Consider the following 16,151-nt stretch of genomic DNA (forward strand, 5'->3'; position numbering starts at 1 on the left):
ATTAAAGTGGCCCCTCGTCTGCTTCCTGGTGCAATACACATTCCCTGTGCAGCAGCTGGGGACAGAGCAGGGGGAGGGGGGGCTTTTATTGGTATTCATGAGCTGTGAGTTTCAGAGGAGACCCTCCATGGTTTCGAGGGCACTATACTTTAATTATTGTGTGAACAGTGTGTTCATAAAAAAGGAAAATACTCAATTTAAGTTCAAGTATTTTAAAAGTTTCCTTGTGTAGAATACTTAGAGGAGTATACAATGACAGTGGATGAATTTAAAGTACACATTTTCATTTCACAGGCATACATACATACAGTACACTTCTGTACTTCTGACTCCATGGTATTTCATTTAATGCTTTAATTACTTTGCAGATTATTTATACAAAATATATTCAACAAATAAATTAGTGTGTGTTTAATAACTGGAAGCCTCCCAGCAGTACACAAAGTAATTAACATGGGCTCCGACCCGACACTGCTCCCCAGGCGCCGAATATACTGACCGCTCCAGACACTAGGACACTATACTATGTTTTGATACTACTTTTGCTAAGAATTTGAATGGAGGATTCAACCTGTTTGAGTTTTGTTAATTCTACTTTTAATTAACAAAAAGATCAGAATCCCCCACGACTGACATCCCATGAAGGATCAAGGTTCATTTTGTTGTTGTACTCCTGACAAAAATCAATAGAACATTCCTTTTTGCCTCCGAATTATGAATGTGAACATTTATGTGTATATATGTGCAATATATGAATGCCGTTAATAACTGTGTAATATATACCTGGCTGCTCAATCCTAAGAACTGTTACAAGGTGTGTATTTTGTAAATTATGTAACTTTTTCATTTTATTTTATTATATCATAACTTAGTTCTTTTTTTAATGCATGTCACATTTAACATATGTAACATTAAGCTGTCTGTAACTACGCACATGTCCCCTCCGTAGGACTAATAAAGGTATTCTGATTCAGATTTTATTTATTTACAGCTCACTTTAAGGTCCGGATGATGCTTGATGGGGAACGTCTCTTCTGCTTCCCTTTTGAAAGCTTCTGTTTCTTTATTTTTGTTATTTCCTATTTTTAAAAACGTACAGGTTAAGACATTTCCCCCAGCTCTATTTACAGACAAATTCCATTAAACTCCTTTGGGTATTTTCCTATTTTCTCTTCATTTGCTGAAGGTATCTATAGATACAAATGTAGAAATGACCCCTTTACCCCATTATTTATTTCTTATACCTAAAATACCCTAATAGGGCTTTACATGTAGATCACAGTTTACACAGCATGCTGATCTCTGAAACTCAAACTAGAGGGATGGAATTCTGTCTTAAGGTCCTGACACACCAAGCCGATTTCGGCCGTCGATGGATGTCGATGGATGTCTGGCCGTCAATGAGCGTCCTGTCGCCCTACTCAGATTGGTGTGTCCCGCCCCGTCGTGTCTTTTCGGCCGTGCCGACACCTTCCGAGGCCGTCGGCTAAATAAATCACTCTGATTGGCTGTTCAGCTAGCGAATCAGTGCATGAGAAGCGAAACGGAAGTGAGGGACCCAAACAAACGATTAAGAAGGCAAATCTGAGATGTCATTGAACTCCAGCTCTCGACACAGGTTCGGGAAAGCCCCGTGAGCTTCTCGCTGTAGAGTGAAAATGGAACGCACACGCTATTTGTTGTTTGTATATATCACGCAGTCTGTCTTCCGGTTGTTGCCTCTTTTGAATGACGAATACACACTACCGCCGCCTGCTGGTAAGGAGAGTTATTGCCACTCACGCATGCGCAGTGCGTACGTGCTACTTGGCCGTCGGCTGAAGTCTTTGCGGTGTGTTCCAGTGCAACTGTTGGCCAAGACGCAGAGACGCGAGGCGACGCAACAGTCGTGTTCCGTCGGGACGTGTTCTTTGGTGTCAGTTTGGTTTCTAGGCCCCTTTATATGCAGATCATTTCTTTGAAGCTTTTTTGACAATCTCCTGGAATGTTTTCTTTTTATATACATTCACATTATAATTTTTGTAATTTGGATTGTCTGTGTTGTTTTTTAATCTGTACACATGTCATCTATTGCAGGTATGTGTGTCCTGGTAGAGGGATCCTCCTATGTTGCTCGAGCAGAGGTTTCTTGACTTTTTCACTAATCATTTTTTACACTGGGAGGGTTTAAGGACCGATGGCGTCACATGTAAAGCTCCCTGAGACTTATGGGTAATCTATGGTATTATAAATAGAATGTGATTGATGGAAACCTTGTTTGCAATACCCCGTCATCATGGATAACTGCTTCTGCTTTCAAAGAAACTCACTGAACTTTTTTAGATTCAGCATACAACAAAAGGAACTGATCTCTCCCCAGAGGTTTCCTGAACAGACGAGGTTCACAGAGGGAACCTTTAAAGGGGACCTATCATGCAAAATGCACTTTTTGATGTCTTTTATACATAAATGTGACCTGCTCTATCGAAATCAGTCGCATTGACCCGAAGACACATTTTGAGTTGTATACACTGCTGAAAAGAGGATATTCCTAGCTTTCTAATGATATCAGGATTGTTTTTGTACTCCAAATATTAAGCGGAATATGTCACATTATATAATGACTGTCACCAAGTCATCATTTTGAGAAAAAGGCCTTCAAAGTTTCCTCTTCTCTGGATCGATCTGATTGATTAGCGGAGCAAATGATCAAAATACTACGGAGGGAAGATATTTTCGTTTGGATTACTGGTCTGGGGGAAGCTCACATGTGTGTGTATACGTGTGTGTTTGTGTAATTTAGCGTTTGTGTGTATTGTGTTTGTTTCCCGGGGAAAACCCTCACGAGAAACACCGGCTGTTGTTACGCCTGCTGTGACGTTAAGTTACTCTGTTCTCCGCTTGTAATTATGCCGAAGCTTCAAAGTTGTATTTATCATCTGAATTTGCCGAAAAAAGTTTAATATTCTGAAAGCCAAGACTTTGTTTAATTGAAATCAGATGAAAACAAACTGTAACGGACCCTGCCGTGTTATTTATGATTACTCTACGCTTACATTCATAATGTCAGCCGGAGGGAGGGGGGTGGCGCTGCGGAAGAGCAGATTGCGAGTGAGAGGTGCCTGTCTTCGTCCCTTACAAGCTTAAAGAATGTATTTATCGTGTGAGTTTGGAAATAAAAGGTTCATATTCTGAAAGCCAAGACTTTGTTTGTTTAAAATCAAACAAAACACCCGAACCCTGAAAAAATAGTTTTTTACGTAAATCCACGTTTATTTTGAAATGAGCCGTTGCGACTTCCGACTGATTTCGATAGAGCGGGTCACACATATGTGTCCCCGGTGTGTCAGGGAACTCACGCAGTGTCAGAAAATAAAACTCTCTCTTTTCCTCCGTACCCAAATCTCTAAAAACAGGGAACAACGGAGCTGATCCAGATTTGCGTCCGATATGACGTAATATCTGAAATGTGGACCCACGGCCCAATCAGAAACGTTGCTATCAGAAACAATGCCCGACTGTTTTGGACGTAATATGGTCGGTGTTTACATTAGCATCGCTAACACTCAGAGCTAACCTGTACTGGAGAGCATGTGTGTGAAGAAGCAGGAAATTATTTAGATATTTAGGCAGTATTTAGTTTAGACAGCATCTGCCGGTAGAATCTCCCGCATGAGCTCAGCCCCCTCCTTTTAAAGCTTTATTCCCAAATCAGCACTTTTGAAACAGGAAGTGAAATAGAGGGATATGAGGCATGGCTAGAATGGGTGATCTGTTTGGTATTTTGACCAAAACACTTTTTATATATATATTTATATCTGAGACCTATGCTATTGCGTAAAAATAGGTGGTGACCTTTAATGTGTATTTTTCTCTCCTCACCTTCCTCATGTTCTCCAGCTCCAGCTGTTTGACCTCGTTGGCCGTCTGCAGCTCGGACATCCTGAGCTGCAGATCCTCCTGCTCCGCCTGCAGCTTCAGACGAATCTCCCGCCGCTTCTGCCGAGCCTCGCAGTGCGGCGTGGGCCGGCCCTGACGCAGCAGACTCACACAGTTCTGAATGGCTGAAGAGGAGACGTTAGAGACAGGAATTTAACTAATGAAGCTCAGCGCAAGTTCAACCAGGAAGACCTCATTAATTTACTATTTATATGTTAATACTCTCTCTCCTCTCAATAAGTGATCGGGGGCGTCACTCCCCAGCTTAACCAATCACTTCGCTCTATTCCCAAGAGCCTATGAGCGCTCTGCTAAACCTTTTAAGTCTGCTCTGCCCCCTCTGACAGCTGTCATTTCAGGTGACTCGATGCAACCCTCCTCCACCCCTTTTCACCTCCCGTCCCTCTGAATCCAGGGTCAAGCTAAACCCCTCCCCTTCAGACCGACCCAACTATCCATTCACCACCACCAGTGTCTAGACCCCGGGGGATTTCATCGGATCGGTTCTCCCCTCCCGAATGATACTTCCTGCACAACGGGGCCTAATCGACAAAACCCCATTACATTCATTTGTGTATTCCTGGCAATAAATATGTATTCTTACATCAAACCCGTCTCTCCTGATTGAAATACAATCAACTAGAAAAATCAAAGTTCAAAGGTTATACTGTCATATACTGTGTTGTTGTGCCATGAAAAACTTGAGTCACATGTTCTTTTTTTATGATTGTAGACGGAACTTCTTGCAGTGTGTAACTGGACAAAATGAGACTTATGAAGTTCACCGCTCACCCTGGATCCACTCCTGCTTCTTCTTCTTGTCCGACGCACTGATTTCAAAGCTTTTATTTGACAACTTGATGAGAAAGAGACACTTCTTTCCTTCTTTATCTTGTAACGGCTGCAATTAAACAAAAAAAAAGAATTTAACCACCAAAAATACAAAAGCAACAATTACAAGGAAACCCAAATACATATATTCTGTTTTCAACTCTGTGTCTATTGCGTTATGTTTTAATCATTGGGACTTCCGTCTTTGATCTACTGATTTTCTCAGCATGACTGATATAAGACAATCGATCCCTTAAAGGTGGGGTAGGTAAGAACGGAGAAACCAGCTCGAGTGCACTAGAATTTGAAAGTACGTAGCCGAAAAAATCTGCCTCTTCCTTCAGACTTCCTCACAGAGCCCCTCCTCCAACACACACGAACGCGCACATGACCAATGAGGGCACCAGATAAGTTTGTGCCCAGATGGAAGGCTGACAGGCAGGTAGGCCATCCAGTTACTTTAGCCGAGCCGGCTCAGATGATTGGTCGTGCTTTTTACAGCGCCACGGCTTCCACAGATGAAATATTTGTATGTATTGTCAATGCATTTAATGTTTTCATTGCTATCGGGATGTTAAGAGCATTCCATGGAATATAACAAGTGTTTCTGAAGTGAATTACCTACCCCACATTTAAGTTGGACAATTGTGTTATGAATTGTGTCAATGCACATTCTACTACTGGCATTAGTTACAGGTAATATTCCTAATATTTTTGCTACATTTGGTGTCAGATATCACTTTAATGCAAGACAGCTATACATTTGTCATTAAAAAGCAGCAGGTCCTTGCCTCCACACTGCAGTATCCGTCCAGTAAAATGTCTCCCTTTTTTTCCGCCAGGTCCTCGCCGACAAAGTAAGAGATGGAGTTGAGCTTCAGCATGAACCAGCGCTCCGTCCAGTTCTTCCTCTTGTGGCCTTTCTTCATCATGTAGCCCTGCAGGAGAAAGGAGGACATGGATCAGGGTAATTTAAAACCAACAAATTAACTGTGTGATACTGAACTATACCTTATTTTAATAATTTCTCAATAATAAAGGTTTTCTGTGCTTTAATGCCGTCCTTTAACTCTCAACATGACCTCAGTGCCAACGGGAAATAAACAGACCTGCTACGACCACAAACCTTCACTTCCTTATTTTATGGGCTTATATTTAGGGCGCATTCACACCAGCCTTTTATAGTCTAGTGAACTCTGGAGCGGTTCATCGCTGGTTTGAACGCAGTCCGCACCAAAACATAGGAAGCGTAGTATTTACGTGTCACAAGAACGCGGGTGTCTTCAAAATCGTTAGCGAAAGAGTGAAGCAGCATGAAGTGTTGAACAGTGTCGTATAAAGTAAAAACAACTATCAAACAAAAAACTATACATAAAAGTCAGAGCCACCTGTCGTCGGTGAAACCCCCTCCTCACTGCAAAACGTCTCTCATTATATGTGTTCTAATGTTCTGTATCGCACGTTGTCTGATTATATAATCATATGTGCCGTTGCTGTTGATATGCTCTCCAGATTAACAGCAGCATGAAAAATAACCTGCCGATGCTCCATGGCGGAGGCTCCGGTAGAAATTGCCGGGATTTGCGTTTGTACCCCCTTAATGTCTGACCAATGGTTGAACAGCATTTCCATGCGCATGACTTGTGTTTTAACGCAAACCGAACCTTCTGAAAAATGAAACAATGTAATAAACTGTGGTCTGGTGACTATTAGGTGTGAATGCGTCCTGAAAAGGGCTTTAGTTCTGATTCATACTGTCTGCAATCAATGTCCATGTTTATTCTGAGCATTATTGTTTTGACACATTATTCCAAAGGTCTCCACTCCATCTCTTAACTAATTTTCTAAACGTTTATTTTTGGTGACATCTCCTTCATTACCTGCTGTGTAGTAATAAAGGGGATGGATCTAAGCTAATGATTAATAACAGACTTGTTTTATTGTTCCGTGCAGCTCACCTGTTTGAGCACGTCCATGATGAGCTCCTGGTAGACCTCGGCGATGCCCATGGAGAGCGTCTGGCGGTCCATGCCCTTGATGAACTGCCCGGAGCCCACCAGCAGGATGAGCTCCCAGGCGTTCAGACTCTGCTGCCTCACGCTCAGCTGCACCTTGTAGTCCTCGAAGCGCTCCTCCACCCAGCTGCCGCCCATCGCCTCCGTCAGCTTACGCAGGAAGTACTCGATCTGTGGAGGACACACAAGCAGGGTTTAAAGGTCCCCTATTATACTGTTTTTCATCAATATATTATAGGTCTCAGATATATACAAAACATGTCTCAGAAGTGTTTGGCTCCAAACAGATCTTTGCAGCATTACCCATAATCCCCTCTGTTTCAGCCCTGTTTCCAAAGTGCTGATTCTCTGTATGTTACTCTAGATGAAAATAAGGAGCCACTCCCCACGCCCCTCTGAGAGAGATTTGCTTCTTCTTCTTATCGGAAACACTGATTACAAAGCTGATATTGTGAGGATTTGATGAGAACGAGACACTTCTTGTTTTAGTATATATCTTGTAAAGGCTGCAGCGGAAAAAACACAGATAAGGATTTTAACACCAAAAATACAGAAGCAGAGAAGACGAGTAACCTCAATATTGAAATGCACGGTCAGTAGGCCTATATCGTTTTTCCTTCTTTGCTGACTGTGCCCATTGGTCTTAGTATTAATCACGGGCGTCGCAGCCATTATATGAGGGTGGGACAAGTCCCCCCCCACCTTTTAAAATGATTAGTTTAGACCCCCCCACTTTTACCATGTGGAAAGTCCGTGAATCGGTCTATCCACTCGCCACTCTTTGTAGAGCGCTGTGTCAGTGCTTCATTATCAAATCCATTCCACTTGCTTATTGAGAGAATGCCCAAATCAATCAATCCGTACCATGTTTTCACTGCTACTTTGTACCAAGGCAGATTCTCAGAGCCGTACAAATGAGCCAAGCACACAGCTGATGCCGACAGCCCGGCTCCTGCCGCTTGCTTGCGGCAGACCAAGCTTGAACGTTTGCCGGGGAGACGCCTGGACACTTCTACGAGCAGCAAGCTTTCAACAGCGATAGCTAAATGGGTGGCTACAGCTTAACATTGTGGAGGACGAGGGGCTGCGTTAGATCATTCGAATTTCGCCGACAACTGTAAACAGGCTTGTCTGTTTGAGCAACGGGCTCAGTGCAAAGAAGTAGGTTGGGAGAGAGTGTAAGAGAGAGAGGTTCCAGGTTGTTATGTTGAAAATATTCAGGAGAATATTTGTCATTGTTCCAATGATAATAAACAAACATTTGCATAAAGCATATTGTCCACTCATATGTTGATAAGAGTATTACAAACTTGTATTCCTTTAAGGTACATTTAGAACAGATGAAAAATGTGCGATTAACTATTTTAATCGACTGACAGCCCTAAAAAAAACATGCAAGAAGTACTCAATCTGTGCAAGGTCACACATGCATGGTTTCAACACAAGAGCACAGCTACACACAAACATTGAGATCCTATATTCTTTATTTGTTTAAGCTCTTCCTTTAAATTGAAAGTAACTGTTCCTGTCTTGTATTTTTCCTTCTAGTCGTCTCTGCATGGGCTCACTGCAGCACATACATCTACATTTCTTCCTGTGATTCAGCCCCAGTGTTTGTTATACCCAACAATAAATCCTCCAGCATTAGTACAAGAACAGGAAGCTGGAAACTTCCTTTTCTGCTCTTGAGCAACAGACGCTATGAGTAGCACTGAAACACCACATGTTCAGCACTACAGCTAAAATCAGTGGTCTTGAATTGAACAACATCTCATTCCAACGTGTTGTGAGGGCACAGGGAAGTCAATTTAATTGTACTTAAAAACATTTCCGTTAATAACTTCCTCGTTTTTGAAGAATGACCAACTGTTTTGGTAGAGATTTATTAGACTGTTAGTGCAGAGCATATTCAAAATGGGGGACTCCTGTTCGAGTATGGTTGGTTTACAATTTGATAGTGGATCAGCTTTCTGGCTCTGACAAACTGGGAGGCTTTAACTTCAATAGCATAAAAATAACAAGGTTTGAAGCCAAACGACTCGCTGCACCCTCGCTGCGAGGGGGACCCAAGTTCCCATCAGCAAAAACACGTGGGTTTGCTATCCTGGCTCCAAGATGGTGGAATGAGCTCCCCATTGACATCAGGACAGCAGATAGCTTACACACCTTCCGGCGCAGACTGAAAACTCATCTCTTTCGACTCCACTTCGAGCGATAGAATTATTAACAAAGCACTTATATACTAATAAAGGACTGGCTTATCTATAGCCAGTTGTTTTATTTCTACAGAGCTTTTATTTAACATGAATGCATTGAGATGTTGGGCATTCACAGAAAATATTTTATATTCCACAATTTAAGTGAAATAGTGTATAATGTAATGCTTCAGTCAGATTCAGATTTGTGCACCAATATATCAAATATTTTTAATTATTAACCGGCTACAGTCTAATACGTATTAAAGTACTGCTAAACTTCAAGTTTTTGGATCTGCACTGCCTCACCATATGTTTTGCAATATTGATATTTTATAACTCTTAAAGGTAGGGTAGGTAAGAATGGAGAAACCAGCTCGAGTGCGCTAGAATTTGAAACTACGCAGCCGAAAAAAATCTGCCCCTTCCTTCAGACTTCCTTACAGAGCCCCTCCTCCAACACACACGAACGCGCACATGACCAATGAGGCCACGAGATAAGTTTGTGCACAGATGGAAGGCTGACAGGCAGGTAGGCCATCCTGTTACTTTAGCCGGGCCGGCTCAGATGATTGGTCGTGCTTTTTACAGTACTACGGCTTCCACAGATGATATTTTTGTATTGTCAAAGCATTTAATGTATTCATTGCTATCGGGATGTTAATGTGTGAATCAGGTTTGTAAACTGCTGGATATGCTGCGATGATATTTAAAAGATAGAGCAGCAAACATTGTTCAGCTGGAACCATATAATTGTGTTATATGCAAAAAACTATTCTCAAATGAGTTTGCTGTTTGGTGATCTAATGTACAACAAAACATCAATATTTGATAAGCTCTTCATATGTCTTATGCACAACTCTTAATTTGTGGAAGTGGAGATTTCCCTCTTAGATGTTGTGGAGAAGAAGTTAAAGGTTACCTATCATGCTATTTTTAGGCAATAGCATAGGTCTCAGATATATAAAAAATTAAATATATAAAAAATATGTCTATGAAGTGTTTTGCTCAAAATACCAAACAGATCATTCTAGCCATGCCTCATATCCCTCCATTTCACTTTCTGTTTCAAACGTGCTGATTTTGGGTATAAAAATGGCTAAAAATATAAAAGGAGGGTCTGAGCTCATGCGGGACCCGGCAGCTACTGTCTAAACTAAATGCTGCCGTGATGAAACGCATATCATGGATTATCAAGGATTCTCTCTGAAACAGTTTGGAGCTCAAAGGCTTTCTCTCTTGCCAGTTATACCACAAGGTGAGTTCCTTTTTACTTCCTGCTTCTTCACACACATGCTCTCCAGTACAGGTTAGCTCTGAGTGTTAGCGATGCTAATGTAAACATGCACCGAACATATTACGTCCAAAACAGTCGGGCATTGTTTCTGATAGCAACGTTTCTGATAGAGCCGTGGGTCCACATTTAAGATATTACGTCATATCGGACGCAAATCTGGATCAGCTCCGTTGTAGCCCCGTTTTTAGAGATTTGGGTACGGAGGAAAAGAGAGAGAGTTTTATTTTCTGACACTATGTGAGTTCCCCGACACACCGGGGACACATCTTTATGTATAAAAGACATCAAAAAGTGCATTTTGCATGATAGGTCCCCTTTAAGTACAAGTCTCTCTAATGAGTGAATATACTTTCCTCCAATACAAAGTAAACTAATGCTGGTTTGTCTCAACTATATCAAAGCACCGTTAACGCTCACCTCCTCAGTGACGATGATCAGCGGGTATCGGTCCTCCGACAGGAAGTTGAAGATGCACCAGACCTTGAAGGCGTCGTCGTTGGAGATGAGCAGCTGACTCCGATCCAGGTTCTTCCTCGAGCAAAGCAGCCAGCACATCCTATTGAAGTCCTGGCGGTCGAAGCTCCCCGTCGCCTGAGGAGGAGAAGAAACACAACTCTGGTGAGGACGATTTTTTTTACCATGAAGCAGTTCAGGAGTATTCAGTACTGCGATAAGTTAACAAAGCAAAGATTAGAGAAATGTTTGTTATCGTTTATCATTGTTATACAACCAGTCAGGTTTATCTTAAGGTACGGATACGGCCAAATAAATCACTCTGATTGGCTGTTCAGCTTAGCGAATCAGTGCATGAGAAACGAAACGGAAGTGAGGGACCCAAACAAACTATTAAGAAGGCAAATCTGAGATTTCATTGAACTCCAGCTCTCGACACAGGTTCGGGAAAGCCCCGTGAGCTTCTCGCTGTAGAGTGAAAATGGAACGCACACGCTATTTGTTGTTTGTTTATATCACGCTGTCATATCTGTTCTTCTTCTCTGTCTTCCGGTTGTTGCCTCTTTTGAATGACGAGTACACACTACCGCCGCCTGCTGGTAAGGAGAGTTATTGCCACTCACGCATGCGCAGTTCGTACTTGCTTCTTGGCCGTCGGCTGAAGTCTTTGCGGTGTGTTCCAGTGCGACACATGGCCAAGACGCAGAGACGCGAGGCGACGCAACAGTCGGGTCCGTCTGTGTCAGTTCTTTGTTGTCAGATTGGTGTGTGCGGGCCTTTAAGGCCCCCCTCGAATGTTGAATTAGCCCTTTGTCCATATTAATAAATCAATAAAACTGAGTATTTTCTTCTATAGAAAGATGGCATGAATCTGTGCATTGCTGAACAACTGTGCAAAGAAAAAACATCAAATTCCAGATTAAATACAAAGAAGTCTCATGAAATGGAAACACTGTGATTTGGAGGAGAAATGTTTTCCTCGAGCCGCTGAACAGGAGCGTTTCCATGGAGACGCTGGCCGGAGGAGCACATCTCGTCCTGCTGGCAACCAACAAGCCACCAGAAAAACAAAAACACAAAAAAACTCCCAACACTCAGCGATCTGAACAGAGAGAACCTGAACTGAACTCAAGGAGCAAAACTTTAAGTGTCTAAGTTTAGAATAAACAAAGTTATCGTGGTTAGAGCAACACAGCATGAAGAACCAGGTTTCATAACTCGACATGTTCTCCTTCGCTCATGCATGGACACATTATGATGCAATATTTAATCAAATAACACGTAGGAGAAGAGGGGATTCCCACACACTGTTGTTTATCAGACCCCATTTACACGGGAACGCAAACGAACCTAATTCGATATCAAAAAAGTCTTCCGATACGGCTCAATAAACGTGTCCCTTCCCTTCACACGAGACCGCTCAACCCGCTGGAGACGCTGTAGTACATATGCCGGGCCTGTAAGTGGCGCTGTACTTCCGCCACAAAATACACCAAAAGCAGCGAAGAAGACCCCGAGCATGGTTGCCATGGTTGCCCTTCTGTTTATTCTCCGCGGTGGATTTAGCAACATGTAGTTCATGTAGTTCTCCATGTCCACTTGTTGCTGATGGTTGTGGTAGAGGAGCTGTAGATTTTGCACTAACATCTGTAGCAGTAGCACTAGCTCACTGCTGTAGCATGGTCAGTAGCTACTGCTAGTGCTACTGACCATGCTACAGCAGTGAGCAGTAGAGGTGGGGAGAGGTGGGGCTATGGCTTCATCGTTATCAGGAAATGATCGTATAGGACGTACACATTGAGCCGTTTGGCCCCCAGAGCGTTCCGTCCGCAGATCTATCCACCTTGGGACCCGTTATCGTTTGCGGGGTCCGTTTCCGCGGTTCCGTTGCGGCCTCGTGTGAACGAACGGGCTATACGAAAGAGAAAAGTAGCGGATACAACTCGTTTTGTTCCCGTGTAAACAGCACCTTAGTGTGGTGCACAAGTCTTGGAAACAAATATAATAAATCTCACAGTTGTTAATTTATTTCTGTGCTGTGAGAATAAAGGCGTGAAGCTGAAGTGAATGAACTGCAGTCAGAGAAACGTTTCTAAAGCAGCTCAGGATCTGATGTTCATTTAGGAGAGAGAGTGGCAACCTGCGCTGGAAGTGAATGTACTCCCAGGAATCACTGTTGACTCAAAAGATAGCAGTAAACAGTTTGTACTTCACTTATTAATACTTCACTAACCCAACATTAAAGTCAGGAGCCGTGTTATGGTGCTCAAATGTACATGAGAAAATAATCCTACATCTGAATCAACATCTGAAACAGTTTTTACAAAAACATGAACAATAACCGTTATGCAAATAGGATTGATACGAGCATTTGTAGCTAATAAACTGAAAAGGAAATGCGTACTGTGCGAGTCTTGAACCTGAGAAATAAATACAAATTGTATAAGCAGGCAGGTCATTTGCATAATGTCCTATACTCAAAACTCTACACTTGTGAAATACTCCATGTCAGCTTTATAGAAATATTATTGAGACATTCAGGATATCTGATAAACCTGGTTTGTTTCTTTTGAAGACTAGGACTTGACAAGTTAAGAAGTTATTATAACCCGAAAGTGATTTAAGAATTTTATAAAGATGTTTTTACACTTTTATGCTGACGAAAAAATGGTCAGTCTAGAATTGTATTTGAAAATGGGAAGTGTTACTCTCCTCTGGACATACAGATAGTGTTAGACACTAAAAATAGATTTTGGGTGGGGTTTCCCTTTAATAAAGCTCGGCACGCGGATGTGAATCCTGTCAACAGGTCTGACATGAGATAACAAGAAAAACAAAATAGTCATCGTCGGATGTTGGCCGATTGTGCAATACCTTTTTGGAGTGTGTCTGATGCATAGAAGCAGTTTTGTGTTGCTATACGATGCCCAAAGATTAAAAAGTGTATCTTATTCTTCAGCAGCATCAGTGTTTCTCCTGTGAGGATGAGGAAGCTCTGTTCAGGTGGTTTTCTGTCTGTCTGTCTGTCTGTCTGTCTGTCTGTGTGTGTGTCTGTGTCTGTCTGTCTGTCTGTGTCTGTCTGTGTCTGTGTGTGTGTGTCTGTGTCTGTCTGTGTCTGTCTGTCTGTCTGTGTCTGTCTGTCTGTCTGTGTCTGTCTGTGTCTGTCTGTCTGTCTGTGTCTGTGTCTCTCTCTCTCTCTCTCTCTCTCTCTCTCTCTCTCTCTCTCTCTCTCTCTCTCTCTCTCTCTCTCTCCTCTCTCTCCTCTCTCTCTCTCTCTCTCTCTCTCATATCAACAATGAGAGCCTTGTCGCGCTGCACATGTTCATTAGGATTCAGAATCCCTGCCGCAGCATCTCCTCACACCGAATTAGACCATTAAAATAGTTTATTACCAGTTGAACAGGATGCTCAGCTATTTATTCAAAAGGCTTGTTGCAGACTAAATGCAGCAGCAGTGGAAGGGACGGGTGCTCCTTCACGATATCAAAGGAAAGTCATTACACAAAGAGGAAATGAGTAAATGTTTTTACGCACACAAACATCTGCAGGTGTCTTCAACGATAGCTTGGCTTCTGAGCATTTTGTAGATACATGACACTATTTGTCTCTCCTAACTCTACTCATATCCAGCAGATAAGAGGTTATCTTTGTCCATGTGCTGAGTCACTTATCTATGATATGTTCTTCCTTGCATCACAATCTATCATCCTCTATTTATAGTCACTACGCTTTACTCTTAAATGTCACTGCATGACTGAATACATCCACACTCAGCTGCCAGTTTATTAGGTGCAATCAACTCAATCTAATGCCAATATAACTTTCTTGCAAAAAAATGGTACGTTAAAAAAGATTATAATGTCCAGTTTTTGTTGAGGTGATAGAAACTAGAAACATCTCCAAGTAAAACACAATAGACTTCACCAGCATCACAAATGAAAGCCCCCACATTATCATTAAGACGACCATCATCGTTTAAACTGATCACTAAGTGTTACGATTATTGTGTTATGTCACGTTTTCTATGTCTTGGTTTGGGTGTTTTGCTGTTCTCCCTGTCATGTTTTCTTCTTGGTTATTGTCTGGTCCTTTTCCCTGTGTTTTTCCTCCCGTCGTTAGTTTCCCTGGTGTGTCTAGTTGTCTGATTGTTTTCACCTGTGGCCCTTGTGTTTCTCCTCCCCTGCCCGGCTGTGTCTCGTCTTGTGATTACCCCTCCCTGTATTTAGTCTTGTCTCTTCCTGTGTTCAGTGTCGGTTCGTCTTGTGTCATGACTAGTTCGTCGGTGAGTGTTCTGTTTTGTCTTTGTTTATCACCTAGCCTTGAAATAAAGGAATTTTCACTTTAATCTGCATTTGGGTCCTGCCTGCTTCACACACCGTAACATTACGAACCGACCTAACAAATGGACCCAGCAGATGATCCATGGGAGGTAGAATTACAGCATTTTACCTTCTATCTGGCTTGCTGCTTCGATTGGTGGAAGGGAGCGTCCAGTGTTCGGCAGAAGAGGGCCGCTCTGGTAGAGGCGCACCGGTTGGCAGCAGAGAAACTATGTTTTGTGGAGTTCTTACCTGACTGGATTTTGGACTTCCTTGAAACATATGATTCCCGGCCTGCTAGCCCCAGGCATGCTAACTCCATGTCTCCCAATTCCCAACCTGGCACCATACGCCTTGGTGGGTTCCGCCTGAAGTCAACCCGTGCTTCTGCCCCAGTTCCTGCTCCTGTCCAGGAGTTGTATTCCGGAACTCGTCTGGCTTATGGAGGTCCACGGAGTATTCAGGCGGCTGCTTAGAGGAGTCGTCGCAAGGCCAGGCTAGCAGCCCGAGCAGCCATGGTTCCGGCTACAGAACCGGCCCACACAGCCATGGTTCCAGACCCAGTTCTGGCCCCAGCAGCCATGGATCCGGCTCCAGAACCGGACCTTATAGCCACGTTTCCGGCTCCAGAACCGGACCTTACAGCCATGTTTCCGGCTTCAGAACCGGACCTTACAGCCATGATTCTGGCTTCAATTCCGGCTCCAGAGCTGGCCCATTCAGCCATGTTTCCGGCTCCAGAACCGGACCTTGCCATGTTTCCGGCTCCAGAACCGGACCTTACAGCCATGTTTCCGGCTCCAGAACCGGACCATACAGCCATGATGCTGGCTTCAATTCCGGCCCCCGCAGCCATGGTTCCAGACCCAGCTCTGGCCCCAGCTGCCATAGTCCCCTCTCCAGTTCCCTCTCCAGTCCCCTCTCGAATTCCCTCCTCTAGTCCCTCCTCTAGTCCCTCCTCTAGTCCCTCCTCGAGTCCCTCCTCTAGTCCCTCCTCTCGAGTTCCCCCTTGGTTCCCCTCTCGAGTCTCCTCTCGAGTCCCTTCCCGAGTCCCTTCCCGAGTCACGTCTCAAGTCCCTACCCAATGTCCTGTCCCGTTGGAGGCCCCGTCGACTACTCCTCT

The 16,151-nt window shown here is 43.3% G+C and overlaps 1 protein-coding gene across 1 annotated transcript in view; it reads right to left on the reverse strand.

Annotated features, from left to right (window-relative positions):
* swap70b (switching B cell complex subunit SWAP70b) overlaps positions 1 to 16,151 on the reverse strand; it is a 40,283-nt gene that overhangs the window by 13,617 nt on the left and 10,515 nt on the right. Inside the window, exons 3-7 of the mRNA XM_034229606.1 lie at positions 10,674 to 10,847; positions 6,708 to 6,935; positions 5,541 to 5,687; positions 4,711 to 4,819; positions 3,862 to 4,043 (exon numbers count right to left, since the gene is read on the reverse strand). Coding sequence (XP_034085497.1) covers positions 3,862 to 4,043; positions 4,711 to 4,819; positions 5,541 to 5,687; positions 6,708 to 6,935; positions 10,674 to 10,847 — 840 coding nt within the window. The remainder of the gene's footprint in view (positions 1 to 3,861; positions 4,044 to 4,710; positions 4,820 to 5,540; positions 5,688 to 6,707; positions 6,936 to 10,673; positions 10,848 to 16,151) is intronic.

Source organism: Gymnodraco acuticeps, unplaced genomic scaffold, assembly GCF_902827175.1.
Source record: "Gymnodraco acuticeps unplaced genomic scaffold, fGymAcu1.1, whole genome shotgun sequence".
Taxonomy (NCBI): domain Eukaryota; kingdom Metazoa; phylum Chordata; class Actinopteri; order Perciformes; family Bathydraconidae; genus Gymnodraco; species Gymnodraco acuticeps.